Source organism: Podarcis vaucheri, assembly GCF_965113315.1.
Source record: "Podarcis vaucheri genome assembly, chromosome: 16".
In the NCBI taxonomy this organism is placed as follows: Eukaryota; Metazoa; Chordata; class Lepidosauria; order Squamata; family Lacertidae; genus Podarcis; species Podarcis vaucheri.
In genome coordinates this window covers 42230771-42253161 of record NC_138754.1, presented here as the reverse complement: position 1 = coordinate 42253161, position 22391 = coordinate 42230771, and the positions used below count along the sequence as shown (strand labels likewise).

Below are 22391 nucleotides of genomic sequence, written 5' to 3'. Positions count from 1 at the left end.
CAATTACAGTATATCTTTTAAAAAAATCAGTGTAGTGCCTTACCATATTAAGCCAAATGGTTAAATGTGATTTTTTTTTCTACCTCCCAGAAAGAAAAATTTACTGAGGCTGGTGATGAGGCAGAAAGTATACAAAAATCTATGCAAGGTATGGTTCCTAAGAATGCAATTAAATCTTTTTAAATGAGTGTGGCAGACAGACAGAATTGCTTCCTTTTATCATACATGCCTTATTCTAAATGTAATGTGACATTGTTTAAAAATCTAACCAATGCTAACATTTTATTCCCATAGAAACTGTTGAAAAACTAAACCAAAAAGAACAACAATTTGCACACATGTCATCTGAACTGGATCAGCTGAGATCTAACTTGGCAGGTAAGAGAAGGTGACTAGGTTGAAATATTGGGTTTTCTTATAGTACATTTTCATGTGATGTTCCAACCATTGCATGTGGCACATTTTATTTTATTCATAAATTCTGGACAAACGACAGGAATGTTACAGGTTTATTTTTGGTAATTTTATCCTACCTTTAATGCAACCTGAAAGACAATTCTAAAAACAGCATCAAGAAATCCACCACAGGGCATGTGACATCTGGCCTCTTGAAAATGAAGCCTAGATCTTGAAGTTTAGCCTCCTGGCTGCTTAGACATTTGCTGCCACCCTAGATCTAGACAACATTGCTGGAAGGTCAGATCCCCCTCCCATGACCCCTCGTCTCTGCCCACTTTCCTCAGCCTCTGGACTGGACTTGCTGGTACTCCTCTCCTTCCTAGTGGTCGGCTCCCATCCACCCTCTGAGACGGGGCTTTGCAAACTATCTTTCATACTAGCAGAAGCCCCTCTCTGATTCTGTTCTGCCTCCACTGAAAAAAACAAGTTTTTCTTTTGCAGGATTTCTCCAGAGTTGCTTAACTCCAGATAGACTTTTGCTTTTGTGCTATTCATCCTGTTGGTCAAAGCTTTTGTTGTCGTTTACATTCAATTCCAAGTTTGAAACTCCACATGTAACTTTTCATTTGAAGTCAGCTGCATTCTTGGAGATTAGATAGACAGATCCTTACTTTACATTACAGTTTATGCTTTCCATCTCTTATGTCTTCAGGGCATGTGGTTTGTTTTTGAATATACTGTTTATGTACTTGGTTGATCACTTTTCTTCCTTGTTCAGCCATGGAGAAGAAAATGAAAGAAAGAGAAGAGAGAGAGCGCCAACTGATCGAGGCTAAAGCCAAACTCCAAAACGATATAGCCGAAATAATGAAATCCTCAGGAGACAGTTCTTCACAGCTTACAAAGATGAATGATGATCTCCGGCAAAAAGAGAAGTAATTTACCTTTCCTGGCGCTTTCTGCTATCCTTGACCTGGTTGCCAGGAGCTGTGCATTGTCTCTGATTTCGTTTTGAGGAGGATGAGTTCATCTTACCAAACTCTCTTTAGTTGTGCATCTGGCTCTTGGGTTATAATACTTCTAAACCGTTCCTCATGTGTGGTGCTGTTGATTTCAACCCAAGGAATGTGGGCAACATTAACCAAGGAATTTTGTTTTGTTTTGTTGCATGTATTTTGGCTAGTAAGCAAAGCAAACTTTAGAGGAAGGTGGGTGGGGATCTCAGTGGCAGATCACCTGCTGAAGTCAGTTCTTGGCATCTCAGGTTCAGAAAGCTTCCTCAAGTTGAAGTCCTGCCCAGCCCTGCCTGGAGATCCTGGAAGCAGAACAGTCTGCATGCGTGTCATTAGAGCTGGGTGATATTTCAGTTCATCGTCTGAAACTGGAATGAAATTCAGATTGCGATACTGGTTTCAGACAATCTGAGCTAGCAATATATCACGGCTTCCTAGCCACTGCCAGCACAGTGCATTTAACTCCCAGCTGCCTGCCTGCCTGCCTGCCTGCCTGCCTGCCTCTACTGTGCTGGCAGCAGCCGGTGAGCCGCAATTTATTGCCAGTTCAAAGTGGTTGCTCACCTGCCTGTGTGTTTGCCTTTGCCTGAGCAAGGGGCTGCCTCTTTCCTTTCGGTTGGTTGCTCTTCCTGCAGCCAGCCAGGAGGGAAGAGGCTGCCAAATATGCAGGCAGGTGGATGGAGCACCTTCTCAGGCTCCCCTCGGCTGAGGCCAGGCTGCAGAGGGAGGGAGCAGGCAACCTCCTTCCTTCCCTCCTGGTCGCTCCTCCCAGCCGCTTTTTCAGCCCTTCTCAGTGTTATTTCAGACATCATTATATATATCACTATATCGCGATGGTTAGCTGGTGATATGAAAACCAGATATTGCCCAGCCCAACGTGTCATGTACTCCAGCGCTGGGCTACATTCCCTCCCAAAGATGGAGTTAGAAGGATATTCAGCAGCACAGGTGGGGAAAGACCTTTGGATCAAGACCTGTAGAGCGGTATTGGGTTAAATGGACAAACGGTCTGCTTCAACAGAAGAAATATTTATCGCTCTGCCCCCAGCAAAATAGGTGTCCCTAGTGTGGACATGCTGGTTGCCAAGGAATCTAGGGTATGGCCAGGAATGATTTCTGCATGCCAAAGGGGTAAGCAGGAAAGTCTTGTTTGTTCGTTTTTTAAATCCCCACCCTCCCAATCTGAAAGCAGTCCAGAACTGCGAACTGTGTGTGCATTGGGGACAGAGAGCTGTGTGCAGGTACCACCTCGTCTCTGAAAATTAAACTGAAGAGAACCAAATGGGTGGGCTTAGCCTTAGCTGAAACAATGAAATTTGCTGCCATAAGCAGCTTTTTAAGATGCTGTCTAGGTTTGTCATTGCTTTTCTCCCAAGAAGCAGGTGTCTTTTAAAATCTCTCACTGCCTCCATTTCTTCCCCTTCTATTTGCCAGGAGGTGATGGGACCAGTGGCCATGATCTTCGTTTTTTCATGTTGAGCTTCAGACCATATTTTGCACTCTCCTCTTTCACCCTCAATAAAAGGTTCTTTAATTCCTCCTCACTTTCTGCCATCAAGGTTGTGTCATCTGCATATCTGAGGTTGTTGATATTTCTTCCGGCAATCTTAATTCCGGCTTGGGATTCATCCAGCCCAGCCTTTCGCATGATGAATTCTGCATATAAGTTAAATAAGCAGGGAGACAATTGTATCTTACCGGCCCAGTGGTTTTTCCTACTTTCTTCAGTTTAAGCTTGAATTTTGCTGTAAGAAGCTGATGATCTGAGCCACAGTCAGCTCCAGGTCTTGTTTTTGCTGACTGTATAGAGCTTCTCCATCTTTGGCTGCAGAGAATATAGAATCATAGAATCATAGAATCATAGAGTTGGAAGAGACCACAAGGGCCATCGAGTCCAACCCCCTGCCAAGCAGGAAACACCATCAGAGCACTCCTGACATATGGTTGTCAAGCCTCTACTTAAAGACCTCCAAAGTAGGAGACTCCACCACACTCCTTGGCAGCAAATTCCACTGTCGAACAGCTCTTACTGTCAGGAAGTTCTTCCTAATGTTTAGGTGGAATCTTCTTTCTTGTAGTTTGGATCCATTGCTCCGTGTCCGCTTCTCTGGAGCAGTAGAAAACAACCTTTCTCCCTCCTCTATGTGACATCCTTTTATATATTTGAACATGGCTATCATATCACCCCTTAACCTCCTCTTCTCCAGGCTAAACATGCCCAGCTCCCTTAGCCGTTCCTCATAAGGCATCGTTTCCAGGCCTTTGACCATTTTGGTTGCCCTCTTCTGGACACGTTCCAGTTTGTCAGTGTCCTTCTTGAATTGTGGTGCCCAGAACTGGACACAGTACTCCAGGTGTGGTCTGACCAGAGCAGAATACAGTGACACTATTACTTCCCTTGATCTAGATGCTATACTCCTATTGATGCAGCCCAGAATTGCATTGGCTTTTTTAGCTGCCGCGTCACACTGTTGGCTCATGTCAAGTTTGTGGTCAACCAAGACTCCTACATCCTTTTCACATGTACTGCTCTCAAGCCAGGTGTCACCCATCTTGTATTTGTGCCTCTCATTTTTTTTGCCCAAGTGCAATACTTTACATTTCTCCCTGTTAAAATTCATCTTGTTTGTTTTGGCCCAGTTCTCTAATCTGTCAAGGTCGTTTTGAAGTGTGATCCTGTCCTCTGGGGTGTTAGCCACCCCTCCCAGTTTGGTGTCATCTGCAAATTTGATCAGGATGCCCTTGAGTCCATCATCCAAGTCGTTGATAAAGATGTTGAATAAGACCGGGCCCAAGACAGAACCCTGTGGCACCCCACTAGTCACTCTTCTCCAGGATGAAGAGGAACCATTGATGAGCACCCTTTGGGTTCGGTCAGTCAGCCAGTTACAAATCCACTGAGTGGTAGCATAGTCAAGACCGCATTTTACCAGCTTCTTTACAAGAATATCATGGGGCACCTTGTCAAATGCTTTGCTGAAATCAAGGTAGGCTACATCCACTGCGTTCCCTTCATCTACCAGGCTTGTAATTCTGTCAAAAAACGAGATCAGGTTAGTCTGACATGACTTATTTTTCAGAAATCCATGCTGACTATTGGTGATCACAGCATTCCTTTCTAGGTGCTCACAGACTGTTTGCTTAATGATCTGCTCCAGAATCTTCCCTGCTATTGATGTCAGACTGACTGGGCGGTAATTATTTGGGTCCTCTCTTTTCCCCTTTTTGAAAATAGGAACAACATTTGCCCTCCTCCAGTCTGCCGGGACTTCGCCTGTTCTCCAGGAATTCTCAAAGATGACTGCCAGTGGTTCTGAGATCACATCTGCCAGTTCTTTTAATACTCTTGGATGCAGTTCATCTGGCCCTGGAGACTTGAATACATCTAATCTAGCCAAATATTCTTGTACTATCTCCTTAGTTATTCTGGGCTGTGTTTCCTTTGCTGAATCATTTGCTTCAAGAAGACTGAGGCAAAGAAGGCATTGAGGAGTTCAGCCCTTTCTGTGTCCCCTGTTTGCATTTCACCATCTTCTCCTCTGAGTGACCCCACTGTTTCTTTGTTCTTCCTTTTCCTACGAACATACCCATAAAAGCCTTTTTTGTTGCTTTTAACCTCTCTAGCAAGCCTGAGTTCATTCTGTGCTTTAGCTTTTCTGACTTTGTGTCTACACGTGCTGGCTATTTGTTTGAATTCCTCTTTGGTGGTTTCCCCCCTTTTCCATTTTTTGTACACATCCTTTTTTAATCTTAATTCAGTTAAAAATATAATCAATCTGATTTGGATGCTGCCCATCTGGTGATGTCCAGGTGTAGAGACGTCTCTTGTGTTGTTGGAAAAGCGTGTTTGTGATGACCAGCTTGTTCTCTTGACAGAACTCTATTAGCCTTTGCCCTGCTTCATTTTGCTCTCCAAGGCCAAACTTGCCAGTTGTTCCTTTTATCTCTTGATTCCCTACTTTAGCATTCCAATCCCCTATAATGAGCAGAACATCCTTCTTTGGTGTCACTTCTATAAGATCTTGTAAGTCTTCATAGAATTGGTCAATTTCAGTTTCTTCAGCACCAGTAGTTGGTGCATAAAGTTGGATTACTGTGATGTTAAAAGGTCTGCCTTGGATTCGTATTGAGATCATTCTATCATTTTTGAGACTGCATCCCAGTACAGCTTTCGCCACTCTTTTGTTGACTATGAGAGCCACTCCATTTCTTTTACGGGTTTCTTGCCCACAGTAGTAGATATGATAGTCATCCGACCTGAATTCGCCCATTCCCGTCCATTTTAATTCACTGATGCCCAGGATGTCAATATTTATTCTCGCCATCTCATTTTTGACCACATCCAAGTTACCCAGGTTCATGGTTCTTACATTCCAGGTTCCTATGCAATATTTTTCTTTACAGCATTGGACTTTCCTTTCGCTTCCAGGTATATCCACAACTGAGCGTCCTTTCGGCTTTGGCCCAGCCGCTTCATCAGCTCTGGATCTACTTGTACTTGTCCTCCGCTCTTCCCCAGTATCATGTTGGACGCCTTCCGACCTGAGGGGCTCATCTTCCAGCATCATAACTTTTATATGCCTGTTGTCTTTGTCCATGGAGTTTTCTTGGCAGGGATACTGGAGTGGCTTGCCGGTTCCTGCTCCAGGTGGATCACGGTGGGGCAAAACTCTCCACTATGACCTGTTCATCTTGGGTGCCCTGCTCGGCGTAGTTCATAGCTTCTCTGAGTTACTCAAGCCCCTTCGCCACGGCAAGGCAGGGATCCATGAAGGCGCTTTATTTTATACATTTTGGCTGATTTGGCCGGAGTCAAGTACCATCGGTAAAACATTTTAATCAGATTTTCTTTAAGAAATTCTTCCAGAAATTCACATGCGGTGAATTTTATGTCTACCTTCCAAAGTCTTTCCCACGCCTCCATTTGGATATTATAACTGAAGTCCTGGGCCCATCGAACCATAACTGATTTTACCTCCTCCTCCTTGACTTACCACCCAATCAAGGAGGCGTTTATACATTTTGGATAAAAGTTTTTCTTTTGATTGAATTAAATCTTTCTCTAATCTTGATAGCTCTGTTGCAAAACCTTTTTGTTTGTCTTTTCTAAATATTTCATTATGTTGAAAATATTGGAGCCAGTTAGTTGTGTTCAGATCTCAAATTTCTTTAGGCTTAATTTATTATCTTTTTCTTCCCGAAAGGTTTTATTTCGTGTTTTTTTCTCTGGCCCCATATTTTTAACTAACAAATTTGCGTTTTTTTACAGTTAATTTGAAAACCAGCCACTTGTCCAAATTCTTTTGTTTGATTTTTATTTATCTCAGTCACTTTTGGTAAACTTTCTTTGGGGTTTTCCATAGTAATGATAAGGTCGGCTTGTCTAAATAAGAATGGCTGAAGTAGGGTGGGACTGACTTCCTGCTCTTGGGCTTCCCAGAGACATCTGGTCAGCAGCTGTGAGGACAAGATACTGGACTGAATGTGGCCCTTGGTCTGATATAGCAGCCAGGCTCTTTTATTTTGTTTGCTTCTGTTTAGCTCGAGGCTTGAAGCTTCCTTGAATTCTTTGTAAACCTGTATCTAGTTTACATCTGTAAATTACGGCAAGGGAATGCAGAGGGAGGTAGAAAATGGAAGCATATGCTCCTCTTTGCCCTACTGCTCCTCTGTGAAACATTTTCACATGTCCACTTGTATGATCAGTGGGTAGTGATACCAGCACTGTCTGCTGCCATTCGACCTGAAATTCAAAAGTGTGTAAGCAAAATTCAAATTGTTTTTGTCCTTTGCACCCTAAAAAAGCAACATGGTCACAGTATAAAAACAACAATCTGGCCTTGCCCTATGGACTTTACCATCTATTCTTGGAGGGGAAGACAATGGAGGGAGGAAAGGGAAAAGCAAGGGTAAGAACAGACATGCAGGGCTTTTTTTGCAGCAGGAACTTGGGGGAACTCAGTTCCGGTAGCTTTCAGGTTGGTGCCATTTTTTAAAGGAAGATAATGCTTTTGTGCTATGAAGCACAGGCTTCCAAGAGTTGCAGTGCTGACTCTCTCTTTTTGGTTATGATTCATTTTAGGCAGCTAGAGGAGCTTCAGCTTCAGCTCACCAAGGCAAGTGAGAGAGCTTCTCAGCTGCAGGAAAATTTGGAGCAGGCGACACGTAAAGCTGAAGAGGAGCAACAGGAAGTGCACAAAAAGCATCAGGCTGAACTGCAAAAGGTGCAGGACAAATTAAGCAACCTGGTAAGAGCAGCTGCATGGGCATTTCTCCAGAGTGGCCAGGAAGCAACTATAGGCAGCACAAGCATTCTTGCTCTCTACTGATGGCTCAAGTAAATAGTGATGCTGGGAATAAATGCATCACTGCTCCTGCTAACTCAATTTCTCTCTCTTTAAAACATTCAAACCTAATTAGCCGTTCTGTAGCTTGAGATATTTATGTTGCAAAACATTGCTGCTTTACCGCTGATGCTGACTCTTCATCTCTTTGAAACCATTACACCAATGTTACTTACTTCAAGCTCTCTCTCTGACGTGCACGCGTGTGCACACACACACACACACACACACACAACCTATTTTACACCTAATAAACCACAAAGCTTCAAAGACCCTGCTTACGCTAGATTTAGCACAGCTATTCTTTCAACTCTAATTCAAGAAAAATGTTCTCTTACATGATGAGAAAGCAATTGCAGAACACCATGGCTAGCTGTATAGGAAGGGAGCAGGACACTGTGCTGAACTGTATTGGCTCTCTATATTCACAGGAGAAGAAAATTTTGACTGGCCAAAATCAGTATAAAGATCTGCAGACAACGCACAAAAAAACACATTCGGAGATGGCCGCCAAGCATGATGCAGCCATCAAGGAGCTTAAGCAACAACTTCAGGAAACGCAACAGCTATTGACAACAGCACAAAAGGTGAACAGTGACTTAGAAAAACAGACCAAGGAGCTGAAAAAGGAAGCAGAGCATGCAAAGGTGTGTATTTCTCTGAAACAGGTAGCCAAAGTTTGGACTTTTTTGGTGGCTCAATTGCACTGTCCCAAACTCTCTGCATTTGCTTGATGGCCCTTTTAAGTCAATATATGTCCATAGCTGACTGGCCCATGGGGCTGACATGAGAAAGGCATCAATTTTTGAGCCACTCACCCATGAGGGAGCTGTATGACTGGTACCTTGTCAGACTGAACTTTGGCTTCCCAAGCCTAATGGAACAAGCAGGGGCATTGCAAGGGGGGTGCAGGGGGTGCGGTCTGCCCTGGGTATCATGCCGGGGCAGGGTGTGACAAAATCTCCCCCGGCGGATCCGCACCAGGTTGCACCTCCCGGCTGGGCCGCACCAAACGAATCATGCCTCCCGGCCAGGCCTCAACACCAGATCACGCCCCCCGGCCTGGCCGCTGCGCCGAACCGTGACTCTCGGCTGGGCCACAGTGCCAAATTGTGCTTTAGGCTGGGCCGCAACACCAGATCATGCTCCCCAGCTGGGCATGATCGCCCTGCCCCCTGGATCGGGCGTCGTGGGATGGCTGAAGGAGGCAGGCAAGCAAACAACGGGGGTGGGCGGGCACCATGTTCCTTGAGCATTAGGGTTTTTGTATTTGTCCATCAGGCCAGTGCAATTCTCAGGTGTTGGCTACAGATTTTATGCCCTTTCTTTCCAAAGAATTAGATGCAAGAAAGGAAGTTAAGATCTGCAATCATGGGGAAAAATTATAAAATAAAAATAAAAATGATCAGATAGAAAGAGAAGCTGCTTGGAGGATGCAATATACCCAGTATTATTACTTTTAAAATTTTCAAGTAGGACAAAGTCTTCCCAAGAATAAATTTAAGTGCAATTAGGCCCAGTTCAATGACATAGGAAGTAAATGTAGTCTAGATCCTTTGTAGCGCTGTAATTTCTCATTTCCTTATTCTGTAGGTAACTGATTTTACTTTTTTTAAAAAATTATTTTCATTGGATGCTTAAAAATCCCTTATCCCATTTGAAGTGGCAAAACAAGCTTTGGAGGTGGTGGGTTTTACTGGCATTTCTTACTGCTTGATACCCTGCAAAAAGCTGTCCGTGTTCCACATTGTCCTTAGTGTGACTTGAATAGCCTAAATTTTATTTTCTGCATTTCCTTGACATTGTTCCTTATGGAGCTGTTCAGGGAAGTTTCCCCTGTCAGAGTGCCATAGGTCAGTGGCTGTGCCCTCGCTCATTCACCAGCTCAGCCTTATTTCTTTGGGTTTCATGTTCATTGACAACTTGTCCAGGCACAACATGCACAGTTCTTTTCTCTCAAAATTGGAAGGGGGGTTATATTTCAGCCGCAAAGAGTAGGCCAAAGATTGTGCCATCACTACTGCTCATGTTGAAATATAACGTATTTTTCGCCCCATAAGACGCACTTTTTCCCCTCCAAAAATGAAGGGGAAATCGGGGTGCGTCTTATGGGGCGAATGCCTGCAAGCCTCGCGCGCCCGGCAGGAGGTCCCACCGGGTGCGCGAGGCTTGGGGCGGCAGCCTGTCGCCCGAAGCACGGGGAGCCCTCGGGAGGACTCCCCCTGCTTCGGGCGAGTGTCTGCAAGCCTCGCGCACCCGGCAGGAGGTCCCACTGGGTGCGCGAGGCTTGGGGCGGCAGCGGACTGCTTGCGCGCACCTAGAAGCTTGGGGCGCGCTGAGCTCAGCACGCCACAAGCTCCTGGTGTAGCGCAGCGATCCGCTAGCCCTGGGAGAGGCGCCCGGCTCTCCCACGCTAGCGGAGACCTTGCCGGCACGCAGAAGCTTGGGGCGCGCTGAGCTCCGCACGCCCCAAGCTCCTGGTGTAGCGCAGCGCACCTGGGGGGGAAATAAAAATTTTTTCCTTTATTTCCCCCCAAAAAATCTAGGTGCGTCTTATGGGCCGGTGCGTCTTATGGGGCGAAAAATACGGTAAATCTCGTTTTGACATTGCAGCAGATGTTGAAACTGAGCAAAGGATCTAATCTTGCTGCCTTTAAATAAGTTAGACTTTTACCTGCCTTGGCAAACACATGATTACAGCTTTTGTCTAGCTAGAATCCCCTTCTATATTCCAGCTGCTGCATTGCCTTAAGCACTCATTTGATAGTTGGGCTGTGTGATCATTTGTGAGCTCAAAAGTTTATTAAAGACCATACAACTTGTGAGCTTAAGACATTTCAATATAATGGCATTTGTTTAGCATTCAAAAGGATTTGGAAGTATTCAGCAGGGCTGTGTGTGTGTGTGTCATTATATACTTTTGTTTTTTAAAAAACAACAGTAACGCTATTTGTCTTTAATCCACACTTTGCACTAGTCTGCTTGACTTCATTTTTTGTTTTTTGTTTCCCTGTTCCCCATCCTTTGTTTCTTTAGTCCTTAACCTCTGTGTTAGCAGCAGCCAGAAAAGAGATTGAACTAATGTCAGAGGAGATGAGGGCTTTGATATCAGAGAAAGAAACCTTGGCACAGGAGGGGAATGCTTTAAAATTAGAAAAAGGTTCCTTGTTATCAAAACTTGTAGAGTTGGAGTCCAAGATTGGGTTATTAAAACAAGATCAGGAAAAGCTTTGGACAGTGAATGAAGAACTTAACCTGGAGAACAAAAAAATCATAAAGGAGAAACAAGAAGCTGAGAATAAAACGCAGCAGGAAAAAACTAAAAATGATGAATTAATTTCTGAGAAAGGAAAGTTGCTCTTAGAAATAGAGGCAGCCCAAGATGATCTTCTTAAAATCACTAGAGAGAATGATGCTCTACGCACCTCAAAGGTGGCTCTCCTCCGCCAGGTGGATGAGCTCCGGACCCATAGAGATGCCTTGGCACAGGAATGTCAGAAGCATGTTTGCCAAAGGGAAGAGCTCCAGGATTGTCAGAGAAAGCTTTCTGAGGAAAATGCTGCTCTTCTCAAAGATAAGGATGACGTCATCCAGAAGCTGAAGAGTTCTTACGAAGACATGGCCAGGGATCAAAAGGAGCTGCTTGAAGAAGTCACTTCCCTGGCTGCTGAGAGGGACTTGCTTTTGGGGAAACACTTGGATCTCGAAAACCAGAATGTGGCTTTGAAAAGAGAAAGGGATAATCTATTGCAGACTAGCCAGGATCTACAGTCAGATAAGGAGGCTCTCCTGAAAAGCCAGGAAGAGCTGCATAAAAGCTTAGAGGAGGCTCTAGATGAAAAGCAGAAGCTTGATGTGAAAAGTGAAGGCCTGCGCACTGATCTAGAAGCAGCAAATAAGGAGCTGAAAAAGATCACCAAAGACAAGGTTCAACTGCAGGCTGCTCATGCCAGCCTTTCGAAGCTCCTAGAGGAGTTCAAGGCCAGTAGGGAGTCAACAGACTCTGAATGTATTCAGTTGCTGCAAGAGAAGGAAGCCTTGTTTTCTGCTGAGAGGAGACTTTCGAGTGAAAGAGAAGAGCTTTTGAATGAAAACAAGGCCCTTTCTGAAAAGCTGGCTCATGTCTCTGAAAATGCCACTCTTACCGAGAGGATGCTTAATGAAAAGCTAAGCCAGATGAGCGCAGAGAAGGAGTTGACTTCTCAGAAGTCCTCAAAGCTCAAGAAGCAGAATGAGAACCTTCTGAAGGAAAAGGCCATTCTGGAAGCAAAATGTGCTGAACTTCTGGCAGAGAAGCACTCTGTGACCAAAGCCCTATGCGACTTGAAGAGGAAGCATGAATTGGACATCTCTGCAAAGAGGATGCTCACTCAAGAGAAGGCCAGACTCCAGGGCAGTGTTGAAACTTTGAAGCAAGAGCTTGACCAAAAAACGGAAGAAAACCAAGAGCTTGCCAGCTACAAGTGTGAGCTGTCCAAAATCCTGAAAGAGACCCAGAGTGCCAAAACAGTGTTAGAAAATGAGTATTCTGCTTTGCTTCATGCCAAGCAACTGTTAGCAGCTTCATTTAAAAGTAGTTCTTCTGAGAAAGAGCTACTGAGCCAAGAGAAGGTTCGGTTGCAGGAGGAATGTCAAAAGTTGAATAAAGAGTTTAAAACAGTCCATGATAATCTGATAATAGAACGGGACAGTAGGAAGCTGGAAAAAGAGTCCTTTGTGGTAGAGAACACACAGCTTCATAACAGTGTCAGCCAGTTAGAGAGTGAGAAGGAACAGCTAACATCCAAAAACAAGGAGCTGTTGGCTGAGAGGGATAAGCTGAAACAAGAGAAGTTAAAATCTGAATCTAAGCTGGAGGAAATTATGAAGGAAAAGGAGATCCTTAGGGTTGAAACAGATCAACTCGCATCCAATATTGAGAAGTTGAAGGGTGAATTTGTGGCATTGACAAAGTCCAAAGCTGAGCTCCAGGAACTGCACAGCTGCGTCTCCAAGATCCTAGAAGATCTCCGTTCCAGCCATGAAACATCTGAACTGGAACGTGTTAAACTTCTTCAGGAGAATGAGATTCTGCTTTCCGAGCAGAAACATCTGATCACAATAAAAGAAGAAATCTTGAAAGAGAAAGAAAAGTTCTCTGAAGACTACTATAAGCTTCATGAGGAGGTAACACTTCTAGCACAGGTCAACAGTGAGCTGTCAGCCAGCCTCATGGCATCTCAGAATAAAAACCTGGTGCTCCAGAAAGAAAAGGATGAGCTTATCTTGAAACTGAAAGAATTCGAGAATCTTCAGGCACATGCGGTAATGCAAAGATTTGAGGTATCAAGACACTGATAAATCAGTCGAGTATAGTTACTAACACCCAACACTAACTTCTGTTGTTTCGGTGTCTGCACTTAATTTTGCACGATCCAGCACCTTGGCTCAGTCTGAACACGCTCCTTAATTATCTTGCTCACAGAGAATTTACCTCTTTGTGAATATCAAAAAAACCTCTCAACTGCTGTAAGAATCAGGCAGGGGAGGAGAAAATGTCACACCCAACTTTCAAGGGCCTCACAGCTATTGAATGTTGCAAGGCAATTTTTCAGTTGTGAATAAAAAGGCAGGTTTCCAGATCTGCGGGAGCTTAAAATTACACACATGTGTATTGGCACATGTAACCTTCTTAAATGTACACTCAAATTGTTATCCAAAAATTAGTTGTTAAAACTTCCTCCAAAGCCTTCTTACTCTTAATTGGATAAAAGGCAGCAGGACACTCACTGTCCAAGCAGAATTGCTTCTGTGACAAAGGATTTGGCAATGTCTGTTATCTTTTTATTCACAGTAGGCTTTGCATTCTCTACCAACTGAGCGCAAAATGGAATTTTGAGACATTCCTCTCTGGGCTTCATAAACCATAAAGTTTTTATTCCAAGGACTATTTCAGATCATCTTGCTTGGGTCTGAAGCTTTTGCTTTGCTCCCCAAAAGACATCACAGTACTAAAAGTTTGCAACCATATATTTGCCCCATCTCTTAACTTCAGTGTTTTCTACCAGATGCAGGGCTGCAGTCCTGATATCTCAGTACTATGAAAGTGCAAAGAGGACAAATGGCAAATCTGTTGGTAGTGAATATTGCTGGAACTACTTTCTTTTTTTTTACAAAATTTAAAAGGATGGCATAATTAGGGCTACCAGTCTCACCTGAAGACTGACACTAGCATGGGACTGTAATTTGTGCATGGAATAAGATGACTGATAGATTTAATTCAATATATTTTGCAAAGTTCTGGAATGCAAACACAGGTAGAAATGGAGTGCTTGTGATTACAACTAGCAAACGTCTTGCAGTCAGTTTATGTGGCCTCTACATGCTGCTAAAGAGAAATCCCATTGGCTTGAGGAACAATCTGTGGAGTAGGCAATCTATAAATTTGTATCCAGAGTCTGGCATGGTTTTGCACAGGATTTGATGTGGCTTTTTATCTCGTAGACTGCACAAACAGCAGAAGATGCTTTGCAGATAGTTGAGCAGGTGACCAAAGAGAAGGAAGTCCTTCATAAAGAGAAGATGGAAACTTTGACATCCCTGGAGGATTCCAGGCAGGCTAATCAGAAGCTGCAGAAGGAGGTACGCAAACCCAAATCCTGGCTGTTTGATAAAATGTGTGTCACTCATAGCTGGAGAGCCTGGTTCTTAAATCTCTCCTGCAGATAGCTGGGTATCCAAGGGCAGGTCAGTGAAATGTTTCTGAATAGTGCATCCAGTCACCATGAGATGGAAGGGGCCGTAGCTCAGTGACAGAATGGATGCTTTGTGTACGGGAGGTCCCAGGCCCAATGTCTGGCATTTCCATTTTAGAAAAGGGGTCATATAGCAGATGATAAGGAAGAAGCCTCTGCCATTCAGAGCAGATGTTACTGGGTGGACTGCCCCCGGGCACAAGGCAGCTTCTTCGTTATCAAATGACAAATGGCCAGAGCCTAAATCCTAGTAGCCTTTGATAGAGGGAATGCCACTCCCTTTTCCCTTTTCTTGCCCCAGTGTGCTGAACATTATAGAGAATGTGTATCTTCTGGTGGTATCTGTAAATAATTTTACCTCGGAACAAATGAAGCTGGTTTATGTAGAGTCAGACAGAGGTCTCCATTCTGTTTACTCTGAGTGGTGACAATTCTCCAAGATCTCAGGCAGCTTCCCATCCATGTCTGGTTCTGGACCCTTATCCTGGGAGCATGATGTAGGAAACCCATAAAAAGGAAAGCAGTGCACAGCCTCCGATTATTTTATTTACAATCTGATTTCCTCCAGTATTGTTAATTGGCCACAAACAATACTTAAACTTGAAAGCCTCCCTATTACTCCGTTCACTTTCTGGACTGTGGAGGGCGTGTCAGCTGCAGACAGTGGCGTTGCTCCTGGACGGAAGAAAGTCCTGGAGCTGCGTTTCCCCAGCCTGGTGTTCCCTGTTCCCTACAGCAGCAGCCATCAATGCTGCTGGAGATCATAGAGCACTCAGGACCTTGAAGTCAGCTAATGCCAATGGTTGATTGCTAGATAGCTGAAAATTAAAATCCAGCAGCTCTGTAATTCTTACAGAGCATCTGGAGATTATCTGTTACATAATAAAACACAATGCTGAGTGCATGTGAACAGACTAGGCTTACTAGCTGCTAGCAAGCTCTTACAGGGAAAATGAAACCGCCGTAAATAAAGGCTCGAGGTCAGTTTGGACCAGAAACATCAGATTCATTGAAAGGATGGTAGTCTCAGCACCGCCAGCTCAGTGCTTCTCTCTTTGATTCTCTCTGTTTAAGGTACTGTAGCAGCTCAGGGTAGAGGGCTTTCTTTTGTCTGGGCACACTCCATCCGTCATCTGCTGCTAAATGTGTAGGGATGTCAAATTAGGGTTGTCTGCCTTTCATCGTTGCTGCCAATTAATGTTTGATTAATATCTCTCCTTTGATGGGGCTCTTAATTCACATTAGAAGTTTTATGGTAAAACTTCTTTGCAAGATGGCTTACCTAATTATAAGCTAGCGGGTTTGCCAGTTCTGGTGGAACTTGTAGCTTAATACATTTTACTTTTGGAAGGTGCCAGAAAGGATTATACTGCCAATACTGCACTGAACCTGTTTTAAAGCAGACTCTGAGGTGTGTTACAACTTTAAAAAATGGAAAAGTAATTGAAATACCAGTGCACTTTGGGGTGTACACCCCTCTTGTTTTCTGACAAGTGTAGCTATATTAAAATGATTCCAAGCAGGCATTACTTACCTTAGATTCAGATTAAAACTATAATTCTAAGGCAGTAATGCTTATGTGAGTTTTATCCTGTTCCCCTAGCAATGTGTTGGGACTTTGATTGCTTCACTGGATTAATATATTTCCCCGTTTGCCTTTATAGTCCTCTCCTTTGAATCATATTTAAAGCATTTAGCAAACCTAGATTTTGTTCTCCCTTACTTTTGATGGCCTGAAACCTGAAGCAGCCCTGTTCTGTACTGTTTAGAATTTACTGTTGGTTGTGCCTTAGGCAGTATTCAATATCAAAGAGACTGTTGTATGGCCAGATTGGGCAAGGTATTGAACAAGGCATTGGAAACGCATGACACAGTCTCCTGAATGTTTCAGGTTTTTAAAAAAGAAGCCACAGCGTTCCTAATTGGCTGAAGATTGTTACACTGTGGGACGCAGAATGCAGGGTTAACCTCTTTTCTTATACTAGTTCCCTAAACTAACACACACACACACCCTAGACTGCTATTTTCACCATTTTGAAAAACAAGTTGCTTTCTGTAATGTGGTAAATAACAACTTGCAGTTTTGTTTTTCTTAATAATAAAAAATGCCCCGCCTATTGCTGCAGTCTCAGTCCAATTCATGTAATCCTCCAGCTGCTTTTAAAAGAAAGCAAAATAGATGAGAGCCCCTCCTCTGGCACAGAGCAAGCCAGTCTTCTGTAGAGACCTGGTGGTCCTGGGATGACCAGCAAATTGTCCTTTAGTGACAACATGAAAACAGCCCCCCTCCCCCTCAAGGCCCTCCCTCAGGTAATTCATGGCATGGAAAGAATAATGACCTTTAAACGCCTCTTTAAAGCTTAAATGCTTACCAGTCTTTCCTGGATTCTCCCTTTTTAATTTGTTTTGTTTTGTACACAGATCAGTTTTATTTGTGCAACAATGTTGTGTTGTGTACTTTACCTTGTTTTTATCTAAAGAAAATGATACTGTTTTTTGTATTTTTATTTTTCTGTAAACTACTTAGCAATTTTTAGTATATTAAGCAGTATTAAAAATGGATAAATAAATGAAATGAAATGCCTCAGCCCCCTGGGTCCTTTCAGTCTCCCAGAATAGGAAGCCAAGTATCCTTCTTGTTTTCTTTTCTCTTCCAAGTTGGATGCCCTTAAAGGAAGTGCCGTAAAGAGCAAGGAAGAGCTGAGCAAGTCTCAGGAGCTCCTCAAAACCGAGAACAAGAAAATGGAAGAGATGAGAAAAGAACTGTAAGTGTTTAACTCTCTTACTCTTTATGTGAGACTGTTTACTATTCGTGAAAACAAAATGTTTGCTCATGGTGTATGAGGGATGTTTTCAGTTGTCTAAAAAATAGTGGAGAAATTGTGTAGCGAGAACCATTCCTCCTTCTGAAACTTTTGAGGATAACAAAGAATGACTAATATCTTTATTTAAAAGCACAAACTTTTTTGTTTTTAACGAGGGTCCACTTCGTCAGATGCATGGTAACAGTTTCTGCGTCAGGAGACAGCAGTCCACAAAAACCAATGTTGAGTCTTTAAAGTGCCACAAGACTCTTTTAAAAAAAGATACAGTGGTATGTACGCTTCAGGTTACATTCGCTTCAGGTTACAGACTCCGCTAACCCAGAAATAGTACCTTGGGTTAAGAACTTTGCTTCAGGATGAGAACAGAAATCGTGCTCCGGCAGCAGCAGGAGGCCCCATTAGCTAAAGTGCTGCTTCAGGTTAAGAACAGTTTCAGGTTAAGAACGGACTTCTGGAATGAATTAAGTACTTAACCCGAGGTACCACTGTAGTGGTGAAAATTATGCAGTTATGGGTCACTGAAAGTTACTGGGCGATACCGATTGTTAATACAAATCATGTTATGTTGACTGCTGTGTTTGTGTTTACTGATTTGAAAGTATGCATAGTTTGGCCACCTGGGGGCATGAGCACTTTTCAGAGAGGGGCTTTTCCTCTCTCCCCACATTGTGCACACACAAAGCTGATCTCTTTCTATTTTTCATTGCTCTGCTTGTTACTAATCCTGATAACAGCATTACTGGTATTGCCTTAGACTTAGAGGAACAACCCCAAGCACAGATACCAGAGAATGTGGAACGCTTAATCCTAAGTGATAAGGGATTTTGTTTGCAAAAAAGCCTTTATTTTTAATTTCCAGCAGGGTGATGATTTGTTTCATTTTGTGTGGGATTTCCCCCCCCCCCCCCATATTTTGCATGAGCAGAAACAAACATGTTGTTTTTTCACGACTAGCTGTGGGAGAGATGCAGATTCAGCCAAGTTTTGCAGTCTCTGTGGGCAGAGAGGGAGGCAGGCTATGTCACGCAAAGCACTGTATGCTTCAAATTCAACTCACAGTGGTCCCTCATTTCTCTTTAAAACCAAGCCAACCCCATATTTGCATATTTGAGAAGCTATTTGATGGTGGGGAGCTCTTGATTTCCAAACCAATTTATTTGCTCTCAGGAGACATCAAGAGGAGATAATTATTTCCAGGGTTGTGTATGGTTCAAAAAGAGCCAGGAATGAATGCTGCTCTGGGTTTCAGAACAGAACAAGTGTGATTGAATCAGTCAGGGTTCAAAACTATATAGAAAAATGTTATTTAGATTTTATTGCAAGATGCTGAAGGTGGGAGATTACTATTGAGTTGATTGATGCCTGTCCTTTCTCTATGTGGTCAGATTTTTGGTAGAAGTGGAAAGAAACCCAGGCCACAGAATTCTCAGGAATGTACTTAGAGTGTGCTCCAGATTCTTCTTTTGCAGCAACCATGGATAGAACTTTCCCATGCTGAATGACATATTTCAGACCCATGGACTAGAGGTTCTCCACTACCCTGTTAAAGCATCTCTAGCTGCTCTACACAGAACTCTTTTGATGTGTTAATACATGCAAGAAATTGTTGTTTGGTCATTTAGTCGTGTCCGCCTCTTCGTGACCCCCTGGACCAGAGCACGCCAGGCACTCCTGTCTTCCACTGCCTCCCGCGGTTTGGTCACACTCATGTTTGTAGCTTCGAGAACACTGTCCCACCATCTCGTCCTCTGTCATTCCCTTCTCCTTGTGCCCTCCATCTTTCCCAGCATCGGGGTCTTTTCCAGGGAGTCTTCTCTTCTCATGAGGTGGCCAAAGTACTGGAGTCTCAGCTTCAGGTTCTGTCCTTCCAGTGAGCATTCAGGGCTGATTTCCTTAAGAATGGATGCGCTTATCTTCTTGCTGTTCATGGGACTCTCAAGAGTCTCCTCCAGCACCATAATTCAAAAGCATCAATTCTTTGGCGATCAGCCTTCTTTATGGTCCAGCTCTCACTTCCAAACATCACTACTGGGAAAACCATGGCTTTAACTATACGGACCTTTGCTGGCAAGGTGATGTCTCTGCTTTTTAAGATGCTGTCTAGGTTTGCCATTGCCTTTCTCCCAAGGAGCAGGCGTCTTTTAATTTCATGACTGCTGTCACCATCTGAAGTGATCATGGAGCCCAAGAAAGTAAAATCTCTCCCTGCCTCCATTTTTTCCCCTTCTATTTGCCAGGAGGTGATGGGACCAGTGGCCATGATCTTTGTTTTTTTGATGTTGAGCTTCAGATCATATTTTGTGCTCTCCTCTTTCACCCTCATTAAAAGGTTCTTTAATTCCTCCTCACTTTCTGCCATCAAGGTTGTGTCATCTGCATATCTGAGGTTGCTGATATTTCTTCCGGCGATCTTAATTCCGGCTTGGGATTCATCCAGCCCAACCTTTCACATGATGAATTCAGCATATAAGTTAAATAAGCAGGGAGACAATATACAGCCTTGCCGTACTCCTTTCCCAATTTTGAACTAGTCAGTTGTTCCATATTCAGTTCTAACTGTAGCTTCTTGTCCCACATAGAGATTTCTCAGGAGACAGATGAGGTGAAATATGCCTTTACAATTGCATGTTTCACACAGCTACAAGTGCCAAGGAACTGAAACTGGCCTTGGCTCCCCACCCAGTGGTAAACATGCTTGCTACCACATAACGTTTGGAGTGACTCTCCAGGTTTTTTGGGGGGGGAGGGGACACCTGTATCTGAATGCTGGTCTAGCCAAGCCAGTCTTGGCCATACTGGGCACAACTGGTCTGGCTCAATAGAAGGCATGGGTTTCTCAAAATCAAGTCATACCAGACGAATTTCATTCCTTTTTTTGATAGAGTTACAAACTTGGTGGATCAGGGAAATGCTGTGGGTGTAGTGTATCTTGATTTCAGTAAGGCTTTTGACAAAGTCCCTCATGATATTCTTTCAGAGAAGTTGGCAAAATGTGCACTGAAGGAAGTAGCTGTTAGGTAGAATTGTAATGGGTTGACTGACAGAACCCAAAGCATACTCACTAATGGTTCCTCATCATTCTGGAAAAAAGGGACAGGTGGGGTACTGCAGAGTTCTATCCTGGGCCCGTTGTTGTTCCATGACTTAGATGAAGAAATTGAAAGGGTGTTCATCAAATTTGCAGATGACACCAAACCACGAGGTACAGCTAATGCCACAGAAGACAGAATCAGGATTCAAGAGGACCTTAAAAGGTTGGAGAACTGGACCCAAACTAACAGAATGTATTTCAATAGAGACAAATGTATTCCTGCACTTGGGTAGGAATAACCACAAATATAAGATGGGGTACACCTAGCTTACTAGCAAGCAGTACATGTGAAAAGGATCTAGGGGTCTTAGTAGACCACAAGCTTCACACGTGTCAACAGTGTGATGCAACAGCAAAAGGGCTTAACAGAAGTCTCGTGTCCTGATCAAGAGAAGTAATCGTCCCATTTTATCAGACCGCACCTGGAGTCCTGTGTCTAGTTCTGGGCACCACAGTTTAAGAAGGATATTGAGAAACTGGAACATGGAGGGCAACCAAGATGGTGAAAGGTCTGAAAACCAAGCCTTAGGAGGAGCAGTTGAAGAGGCTGGAAAAGAGGAGACTGAGAGGAGATCTGATGGACATCTTCAAATATCTAAAGGACTGTTACATGGAAGATGGAGGAAACTTGTTTTCTCCTGCTCTGGAGGGTAGGACCAAACCAATGGATTCAAGTTACAAGAAAGAAGATTCTGACTCAACAGTTGGAATAACTATTTGACAATAAGAGTTGTTTGACAGTGGAATGGATTCTTCCGCCTTCTGAGGATTTTTAATCAGAGGTTGGATGCTCATCTTTCATGAATGCTTTGGTTGAAATTTGTGCATTGCAGAGGATTGGACTAGATGACCCTTAGGGTCCCTTCCAACTCTACAATTCTATTATTCTTTCTCCAAAAATGTCTATTAGTGGGCCTCATTCTTACTCTCCAGCAATCCAAGCATCACTCAAGACCACTTACAGAACAAGTGCATGGTTGCTTTTTGAGGTGACAAACCAAAACAGCTAGAAAACTCTTAGATGTTGGAACTCCTAATGCAGATGATCTCAGGGCTCTTCAGTATTGCTGACACTGATCGTTCACCAGACAACATTTTGAATTTGAGCTGGGTGGCTGAGTCTTCTGGTTATGACCCCTCTGTGGATGGAAATTAACCCAGGAGCACACTAGATGGTGTGCTGCTTGCACTGGGCTGATTCTTGATGCTTCCTGCACTGCTTCTCTCTAGTTCAGTGGTTCCCAATTAGCTAATTACTGAGGACTCCCTATTTATCAAAAGCCAAGCCACAGACCCCCTGCTTTAGAAAGTTTTGGTAACTGTGGTAGTTACCTCTGCAAAGCAATTTTTTGAACAAAATATGAGGTGGCCCCTAATAAGCAAAGGATTTTAGGTACATAGTAAAAAATAAACAAACAAACAAAACCCAGGGCTGAGCGGTATCTGGTTTTCAACATCGGAATATATCAGCAACTGAACATCACGATATTCCAATATATCACAGTGTCTGAAATCAGGCGTGGGGATGAGGGAGGGAGCAGCCATAGAGAAAAGATGGGTGGGGAGGGGAGAGGAAGCGGGGGCACCTTCATCACGTGGTTTGAGTCAGAGGGCATAGGGATAGAGCCTTCATCGGCGGGGCAGCCAGTGAAGATGCATGTCCTCTGTGGCTGCTGCTGCTGCTTCCCTGCAGACTGAGAAAAGCTGCTCTACCTCAGTGCTAGGGGAAGGTAGTGCCACTGTGCCTTGACGTGAGGGCGATCAGCTGTCCTGTTCTCCGTCGGCATAAGGGGAAGACAGTGCCTCGCAATCGGTTGCCCTGGTCTCCCTCAGCATGAGGGAAGGCAGCTCAGATCAGCAGCGTTATCGGCTGAGATCATCATGCGATATCGGAGGTGCCTTGAAATTGGCTGCCCTGCACTCATATTGCTGTGTATTGCCGAGTCAAAATCGTTAACGCGGTGTGATTTCAAAACCAATTTTGG

General features: G+C 43.7%; 1 protein-coding gene across 15 annotated transcripts in view; it reads left to right on the top strand.

Moving 5' to 3' along the window:
- The window catches only part of CLIP1 (CAP-Gly domain containing linker protein 1), a 111917-nt gene that overhangs the window by 64815 nt on the left and 24711 nt on the right, over positions 1-22391 (top strand). For 13 of the 15 annotated variants that reach the window (XM_082203767.1, XM_082203762.1, XM_082203757.1 and 10 more), the window contains 8 exons: positions 91-148; positions 295-378; positions 1178-1334; positions 7495-7660; positions 8188-8403; positions 10793-13078; positions 14240-14377; positions 17149-17255. In XM_082203767.1, coding sequence (XP_082059893.1) covers positions 91-148; positions 295-378; positions 1178-1334; positions 7495-7660; positions 8188-8403; positions 10793-13078; positions 14240-14377; positions 17149-17255 — 3212 coding nt within the window. The remainder of the gene's footprint in view (positions 1-90; positions 149-294; positions 379-1177; positions 1335-7494; positions 7661-8187; positions 8404-10792; positions 13079-14239; positions 14378-17148; positions 17256-22391) is intronic. The other 2 variants (XM_082203761.1, XM_082203760.1) reach the window with 1 other exon arrangement.